Below are 8,863 nucleotides of genomic sequence, written 5' to 3'. Positions count from 1 at the left end.
GGCCTAAAACTTGAAAATTGTTTTTGAGTTTAAAAAGTTGAATTCAAGTAGAGTACCAAACATGTCCTAATTACTTAAAATATTTTTATGAAAGTCACTGTTGGACAATGACATTGTGATCGGAAAATTTGATTAACCAGTCGCAAGAGAAAATTAGCCGGTCGACTAACATGGCAGCTTAAAGCAGTAATCATGTAACTATTTTAAATTATAGCAGTATTTAAAAAAAGGAAAACTAATGAAAAAGACTTGAAAGTTTTGAGTTTTAATGATAAAGACAAAATAAAGAGTAAAGTGAATAGTACCAGGATTAACTTTTTAGTGTAAAAATATGGTTTTTCGTTAAAGTGAACAGTAACGGATGCTTTTCGTTAAAGTTCCCTTTAAAAAATTGTAAGTAATGATCACTACGATCCTGACGATTATTTTATTGTCGTCATTAATCATTCAAGGGCACAAATGCAAATGAGGAAGTCGTAGCAAATTCGGCTACGTCTTTTACATCGTTTGTCCACTTCCTTCTTATTTTAATGTAGACTAGTAGATGAGCAAACATTATGTGTGAACAATTTCATTTTGTTTTTTGTTTTTAGTAAGGAGTGATTTGTGTTTAAAATTTTAAAAAAGAGTATGGGACAATCTTAATAGGGGCATATTTTTTTTCTTCATATTACATAATTACTGTTTTATCCTCCTAATGTAAATATTGTGTATCAAAAGTGAGTGTAAAATAGGAAAAATAGAGATATGATTATCTTTTTCTCTAAGGGAACATAATTACTGCTTTGTCCTCCTTATGTAAATATTATGTATCAAAAGTGAGGATAAAATAGAAAAAATAGAAATATGATTGTCATTTTGAGAAAATGTTGACAAGACATCTTCTCTTAATAATTCTTTTATATTTAGGAGTGTGATTAGTTTTTAAAATTTTTAAAAAGAGTATTAGACAATAATGATGGGATCTTATTATAATAAGGGAATATTTTTTTTAATATTATATAATTACCATTTTGCCTCTTTATGTATATATTGTGTATAAAAATGAGGGTAAAATAGAAAAAAAATAGGAATATGATTGTCATTTTGTCAAAAGGTATAAAATTACTATTTTACCCTCATCATGTCAATATTGTGCGTTCAAAAGTAAAGGGCAAAATTGGAAGAAAATAGGACAAAAAGTTGACAAACCCTCTTATCTTAATAATAGTATAAGAATGTTGTTCTCCCAACTCCTTGATGTTGCGAGTTTAAACAACCATTATATCTAATATCTTGTTCAGTTTTATTCTTAGATACTATTCTGGATTTAACGTGAATTAAATTGTTTATTTGACAATATTTGTTGCATGCATGACACTGGCCTATGTGACGTCAATGTGCTAGGAGAGATTTTTCAAGATGACCAGAATATAGAGTAATACGTCATGTGTTACATTATAAATAGTAGGACATGTGTGTTAAAAAGTTAATAATTTACAAAACAAAAGTTTCCACCACTTATAAAAACGCGTGGTGTACCACCCGTGTTCCGGTCATAATAAAAATTTTCTCACGAGTCAGTGTCTCTTGAAAAATATTAGTATTTAAGTTTATTATAATATTTGAATTTTGCTTGTTAGTTTAGGATTTGAGTATATCAATCCGAGTTAGGGTTTCTTAGATTTAGTTCTTTTTAAGTAAGGGCTTATAGTTTAGTATGATAAACAAGTCATACTTTCTTGAAGTTTTGTAACATTCTCGGCTTTTGTTGTTTTTTTCATTGATCAAATAATCGTTGTAGTTTGTTTAATCATCGTAGCTTGTTCGTATGTTCGTTAGCACACTCTGATTTTCAACGAACATACTCTGATTTTCAACTCCTGTTTGTGACTGTACTGATTAATTTGGTCTGTTGAGACGTGAGACGAGGTTCTACTTCTTTCTTCTTGGTCTCCGGAAAATCATCCTCCACCACCGGAGCTACGATCAGTTTTATTATCAACGATCCATGTCTCTACCACATCGCATCAAAAACCTTTTTTAAATAATTGTTCACAATAAAAAAAAAAGGGAACGATTGACAGGAGGTGACGGTAGTTTTCTGAAATAAATATTCACAATAAAAAGGGAAACGATAAGGAACAAACGGTGGAGGTGATGGGGAAGAAAATAGACAAAACACAAAATACAAATAAAAGTAAAAAAAAAAAAATCTCAAGGAGTCAAGTGTCTGAGAAGAATCGAGATTCTCCTCCTCCGATGAAAAAGGATGCCCGTGTGAATCTCACTAGCTTCCCATTTATTCCTTATCGTGAACGATACACTTGATTTATCGGATCGTATTTTCGGCGCACTGAGCTGTTCAAAAACCTGAGAAGCTTGACTCTCCTACTTGAGTTGGCAAACACACAAAAAGCCAAGACCTGCGTATCAAACAAATATACAACTTGATTCCTCTTTCTCATGCCGCCCGCCGTCCCTCCATGAACGGAAACCAATTGATATATATCCATCATTCCGTCCTCTCCTGTGTGTTGGTCAATCTCCATGGACAACCAGAACACTCAGAGTGGAGGCAAAGGAGTAGGAGGCGGAGGAGCTGCTCTTCACGTGGTGGTGTTTCCATGGCTGGCCATGGGCCACATCATCCCCTTCTTCCACCTCTCCACCCTCATAGCTCAAAAGGGTCACACCGTCTCCTTCGTTTCCACCCCAAGAAACCTCTCCAGACTTCCCAGAATACCCTTCCACCTCTCCTCCCTCATCAACCTCGTCTCCCTCCCTCTTCCCCGCCTTCCTAACCTCCCAAACGACGCCGAATCATCGACCGACGTCCCCTTCCACAAGCAGCAACTACTCAAAACGGCCTTCGACATGCTACAACCCCCGTTGACCGCTTTCCTCGAGTCCTCAAGACCCGACTGGGTTATTTACGACTACACCCCTCACTGGCTTCCCGCCACCGCCGCCAGGCTCGGCGTCTCACGCGCCTTCTTCTGCTGCTTCAACGCCGCCTGCATGTCCTACATCGGCCCGCCGTCCCTTCTAATCAACGGCCAGGATGGGAGGACCAAGGCCGAGGATTTCACGGTGGTCCCCAAGTGGGTCCCGTTGGAGTCCGACATGGCGTATCGGCTCCACGAGATTGCCAAGTGGGTGGAAATATCAAGCGGGGACGAGTCGATCACTCCCGATACGGTGCGTTTTGGGGTTGCGATTGAGGAGAGCGACGTTGTGTTTATTAGAAGCTCCGAGGAGTTGGAGCCCGAGTGGTTAAATTTGATGAGACAACTTTACCGCGAGGTAAAAGTAAAACCCGTTGTTCCGGTCGGATTTTTACCGCCAAACATAGAAGAGGAGGCAAGTGAATTTGATGAAACATGGGGTGGCATTAAAGAGTGGTTGGACAAGCAACGAGTCAACTCAGTTGTTTACGTTGCGCTCGGGACTGAGGCGACACTGAGTCAGGAGGAACTCACCGAGTTGGCTCTCGGGTTGGAGCTATCTGGGGTACCCTTCTTTTGGGTGTTGAGAAACCCGCCCGAGTCGACTCAGTCAGTGTCGGAGATGCTCCCTCCTGGATTTGTGGAACGAGTCAAGGGTCGAGGAGTGGTACACTTGGGGTGGGCTCCGCAAGTGCGGATACTGAGTCATGACTCGGTGGGGGGATTCTTGACTCACTGCGGTTGGAACTCAATGATCGAAGGGCTCGTGTTCGGACGGGTTTTGATGTTTTTTCCGATGGTGAACGACCAAGGGCTTAATGCTCGATTGGGGAACGGGAAGGGGCTCGGGGTGGAAATACCTAGGAACGAGCGAGACGGGTCGTTTGCGGGTGACTCGGTGGCTGAGCTAGTAAGGTTGGCAATGGTGGATGACTCGGGTGAATCGTTAAGGACTAGGGCTAAGGAAATGAGGGATTTGTTTGTAGATAGAAATAAGAACAGTCGGATGGTGGATGAATTCCTATGTTTTCTTGAGGAGAATAGGCCACCGAGGTTTACAACATAAATTTACTAGGCAAGTTTATGTCACAAATTGCAACAAAAATGTGTATTTTGAAATAATATGAAATTTGGTAAAACATTCGAAAGACAAGTATTATTAGAATTATGCATGAAAGCCATCCGAAAAAGGGTGAACAATTGTTTGCAAGAGTCCATGATGCAAGTTAAAGAAAGGAAAATACATCAGAATTTTGTAACGAGGGTTTAGAATCAACCGCATTTCAAAGTTTACAACTTATGTAAAAGCACATAAATTTTGACTATTCATGAATAGTCACATATTTTTTAAGCAAACATCTCAATTTCTATAAATAGGGAAGTCCCCTACCGTCACTAAAAATCTTTTACATTCACATATTCGTACACATAGTGCACTATTGTTAGAGAGTTTTGTAGTGTCCTATGTATTGAGTCCATCTAAGAGAGTACTCCACACAATTGTGGTTCATTAGAGCCTTACGATTTGGATTGCAATTATTGCATAGACGTGGTCGTCGTATGCTGCAAGACAAACGCCGATTAACCATGAGCATAGTATAGTATGGCGTAAACTTGTCTTAAAGACATAATATGTAACATTTACCTCGACCATATTTCCAAGTTTTTTCTAATTCATTATGTCATGTTCATTTAACATTGGTTATTCATGTGCATGCATTACTTTGAAGATTCAAAGAGATCATATATTGAATTGCATGACTATATTTTGTTTTTGCTCGTCTAATGAATCGTATTCTTATCGTAGAATTGATTGGTATTTCCATTTTACATATGAATTATGATTCATGCTGACAAATTAATTATTTGGTTGTCTCTTTGTTTGACAAACCAATTTCACATATTATATCATGTGTCAATTTTAATTTAGTTGTCTCTATGACTGTTTCAAATCCGAACAAATGCACGAGGGAAAGAGACGCACACCATTTTTCCAAAAATGTTGGATTATATGTCAACTTAAGAAGAATGAAAAAGTAATTTGCTTTTAAAAAGCGGTAAATATTATCTCTTACGATGATATTTTTAAGCTCTTGAATACCTCAAATGTGGGGAAAATTTACCCAAGTGTTGGCAAATTACTTAGTAATTAAGCCCTAATATAAGTCTGGAGGACTTAACGTAGAAAAACAACTACTCTCAAACGAAATTTATTTCCATGCATTGATAGGTTTTGTGATGGCCCTATATATAGTGTGTATAAGTAGTCAACCTAGCAGTACCAATTATTAAAAGATTGATTAGAGGAAGTTGCATCAACTAAGGGAACAAGTTAAAAGCCTATACTTAGGGCTGGTTTGATATTGCTGTGCTTTGAAAAAAAGCTGCTGTGAGAATGAGCGGTTGTGCTGTGAGAATAAGCGGCTGTGAAATAAATCAGCAGAGTGTTTGGTAAACTTTTTTGTAAAAGTGCTTTTGGAAAAAAAAAGCAGTCTAATAATGGGTATTTTCATTAAAGAAACACTGTAGCTCCGTGTGCTTTGAAAAAAAAACCAGTTTTCCAAAGCTGCAAATACCAGCTTCAGTTTTTTCCTTTGATTTCAGCTTATTCTCACAGCAGCTTCCAAAATAAGCCATTTTTTTTCAGTTTACCAAACACCTAAAACCCTCACAGCTTTTTTTCATGGGTGCTTTTTTTTTAAGCACCTCAGTCCCAAACTAGGTCTTAGAGTAGTACAGTGAAAATCCAACCTAGTTGACTAGAGATCTCAAAATCTAGGTTCAAAATGAACAACTAAATTATGATAACTTGAAGTAACATTGCAGAGATATAATCTCCTACCCATATCATGTGATGATATTACCTGTCATTGAGATTAGGGTTAAACTTTATGATTTCAATGATTCCTACAGCTTGGAAGACTTAGAAGTCCAAGTGGTATAGGTATTGCAAGATAATATACAACAAATGAATAAAACTTACATTTAGATACCAAAAATAAAATTAAGACTTGCATTGCTCCACTTACAAATAACACATCAATACTGTAAAAAAATTATAATTATTATTAAATTTCTTAATATTCATTTGAAGATCATTCAAACAAAAAAATAATTTCAATAAAGACCAATTTCGTCATTCAACTATATCAAATAAATAAATGATTTATGATTAATAATATATTATTTAGTACCTATACAATTAATTTATTTGATACACTAAAATAACCAATCGGTCTGTAAATCAGATGACTTTTTGTAAGAATAATTTTCAAACTTCCTCTAATTTTCCACTTTGATTGTACTTGAGTTGGCAACACAGAAAAGGTCAAGACTTGCTTACTCTTTCTAAATCCGTCCATATATTCCACCTCCCCTATCCTCTGCTCTGTGACTCAGAGTGGACACAGGTCAATCTCCATGGACAACCAGAACACTCAGAGTGGAGGCCAAGGAGGAGGAGGCGGAGGAGCTGTTCTTCACGTGGTGGTGTTTCCATGGCTGGCCATGGGCCACCTCATCCCCTTCTTCCACCTTTCCACCCTCATAGCTCAAAGGGGTCACACCGTCTCCTTCGTCTCCACCCCAAGGAACCTCTCCAGACTTCCCAAAATACCCTCCCACCTCTCCTCCCTCGTCAACCTCGTCTCCTTCCCTCTCCCCCGCCTCCCTAACCTCCCAAACGACGCCGAATCATCAACCGACGTCCCCTTCCACAAGCAGCAACTACTCAAAACGGCCTTCGACATGCTACAAACCCCGCTGACCGCTTTCCTGGAGTCCTCAAGACCCGACTGGGTTATTTACGACTATGCCCCTCACTGGCTTCCCGCCATAGCCGCCAGGCTCGGCGTCGCACACGCCTTCTTTTTCTGTGTCAACGCCGCCTGCCTGGCCTACCTCGGTCCGCCGTCGGTTCTGATCAGCGGCCAGGATGGGAGGACCAAGGCCGAGGATTTCACGGTGGTCCCCAAGTGGGTCCCGTTCGAGTCCGACATGGCATATCGGCTCCACGAGGTTGCCAAGTGGGTGCAAGCATCAAGCGGGAACGAGTCGGGCACTCCCGATACGGTGCGTTTTGGGGTTGCGATTGAGGAGAGCGACGTTGTGTTTGTTAGAAGCTCTGACGAGTTTGAGCCCGAGTGGTTAAATTTGGTGAGAGAGCTTTACCGCGAGGTAAAAGTAAAACCCGTTGTTCCGGTTGGATTTTTACCGCCTAACATAGAAGAGGAGGCAAGTGAATTTGATGAAACATGGGGTGGCATTAAAGGGTGGTTGGACAAGCAACGAGTCAACTCGGTGGTTTACATTGCACTCGGGACCGAAGCGACACTGAGTCAGGAGGAACTCACCGAGCTGGCTCTCGGGTTGGAGCTGTCCGGGGTACCCTTCTTTTGGGTGTTGAGAAACCCGCCCGAGTCGACTCAGTCAGTGTCTGAGATGCTTCCTCCAGGGTTTTTGGAACGAGTCAAGGGTCGAGGTGTGGTGGACTTGGGGTGGGCTCCGCAGGTGCGCATACTGAGTCATGACTCGGTGGGGGGATTCTTGACTCACTGCGGTTGGAACTCAATGATCGAAGGGCTCATGTTCGGACGGGTTTTGATGTTTTTTCCGATGGTGAACGACCAAGGGCTTAATGCTCGATTGGGGAATGGAAAGGGGCTCGGGGTGGAAATACCTAGGAACGAACGAGATGGGTCGTTTACTCGTGACTCGGTGGCTGAGTTTGTAAGGTTGGCAATGGTGGACGACTCGGGTGAATCGATGAGGATAAGGGCCAAGGAAATGAAGGATTTGTTTGGAGACAGAAATAAGAACAATCGAATAGTGGGTGAATTCATATGTTTTCTCGAAGAGAACAGGCCACCGAGGTGTCCAGAATAAATTTACTAGGCAAGTTTATGTCACAAATTGCAACAAAAACGTGTACTTTTGAAATAATATGAAACTTGTTCCAACATTCGAAAGAAAAGTATCACTGGAATTATACATGAAAGCCATCCGAAAAACGGTGGACAATTGTTTGCAAAAGTCCACAATGCAAGTTAAAGAAAGGAAAATACATCAGAATTTTGGTAACAAAGGTTTAGAATCAACCACAAGCACATAAGTTTTGTACCTGTGCGTGTCAATACAAATCAGAGCAGCTTGTGGGAGCTCTACTTACCAAATGTTAACGAGCAACACTCGTATTAGAACATCATTCTGTACAGATAGAGCGTATTCACGGGCGAAACAACCACAAACTGGAAAACCTTATCTACTAAGAGCAAATGTTAACGAATACCCCAAACATAAGAGTTACTACAAAAAAAGGCATCGCAACCCACTTATGGAAAACTGTAACTACTAAAATACCCGTAACGTCAGATGATTTATGCAAACTAAATATGCTACACAGCAAAGAAAAAAGGGGGTTTCATTGCTTTAGACAAAATAAAGGGCATTGCAACCCGTCTATACAAAGTTCGGAGGATTAAAGCTAGCTACTTGGGAAAGGACAAATCAGAGTTGGCCTGCCACTGGTTAATACACAATATTTGAAATCTAACCTACCAAGAACATATAGTACAGGTATGTGTTGCGCGCCCCACAGGGTGGCGATGAGGCTATAACTTTTAAGAAGCCAGTATTTTACCTTAATTTGGAACGTTGCAGAAAAATTCACCTCACCAAGTTTTCGAGCTCTGAATGTGTTGCATTAAAATAACTGGAGCTTGAACAGGCTTCAAACAAAATGTTCTTGCAATTCTTGCGCAACTGCATGTAATCCCGTTCATTGTCTTGACACGCCAAAACATCAAGGAGACGAAACCAAATTGGAAATGAGTCTAGGCCAGGCATACGATGACATGGCTCAATATTCTGAGATATTTTACAGACTCCTGTATTGAAGGTTGAGAAGATAATCAAAATCTAAAGGACAAACAAATACC

At 40.1% G+C, this 8,863-nt stretch overlaps 3 protein-coding genes across 5 annotated transcripts in view; 2 read left to right on the top strand and 1 right to left on the bottom strand.

Annotated features, from left to right (window-relative positions):
- The first annotated feature begins 2,076 nt into the window (after positions 1 to 2,076).
- On the top strand, positions 2,077 to 4,092 carry LOC103441680 (UDP-glycosyltransferase 91C1-like). Its single transcript, XM_008380380.4, has one exon. It carries the CDS (start codon positions 2,530 to 2,532, stop codon positions 3,991 to 3,993), a length of 1,464 nt encoding a protein of 487 aa, XP_008378602.3. The 5' UTR covers positions 2,077 to 2,529; the 3' UTR covers positions 3,994 to 4,092.
- Positions 4,093 to 6,098: 2,006 nt separating this feature from the next.
- LOC103441681 (UDP-glycosyltransferase 91C1) lies at positions 6,099 to 7,899 on the top strand. Its single transcript, XM_008380381.4, has one exon. The coding sequence runs from the start codon at positions 6,348 to 6,350 to the stop codon at positions 7,809 to 7,811; it is 1,464 nt and encodes a 487-aa protein (XP_008378603.2). The 5' UTR covers positions 6,099 to 6,347; the 3' UTR covers positions 7,812 to 7,899.
- Positions 7,900 to 8,332: 433 nt separating this feature from the next.
- The window catches only part of LOC103441723 (BEACH domain-containing protein B), a 39,979-nt gene continuing 39,448 nt past the window's right edge, over positions 8,333 to 8,863 (bottom strand). For all 3 annotated transcript variants that reach the window (XM_029107224.2, XM_029107225.2, XM_029107226.2), the window contains one exon: positions 8,333 to 8,812. The gene's annotated coding sequence lies outside the window, so the exon portion shown is untranslated. The remainder of the gene's footprint in view (positions 8,813 to 8,863) is intronic.

This window comes from Malus domestica, chromosome 08 (genome assembly GCF_042453785.1).
Source record: "Malus domestica chromosome 08, GDT2T_hap1".
In the NCBI taxonomy this organism is placed as follows: Eukaryota; Viridiplantae; Streptophyta; class Magnoliopsida; order Rosales; family Rosaceae; genus Malus; species Malus domestica.
The sequence above is the reverse complement of the archived record's forward strand: the minus strand, read 5'-3'. Positions and strand labels throughout refer to the sequence as shown.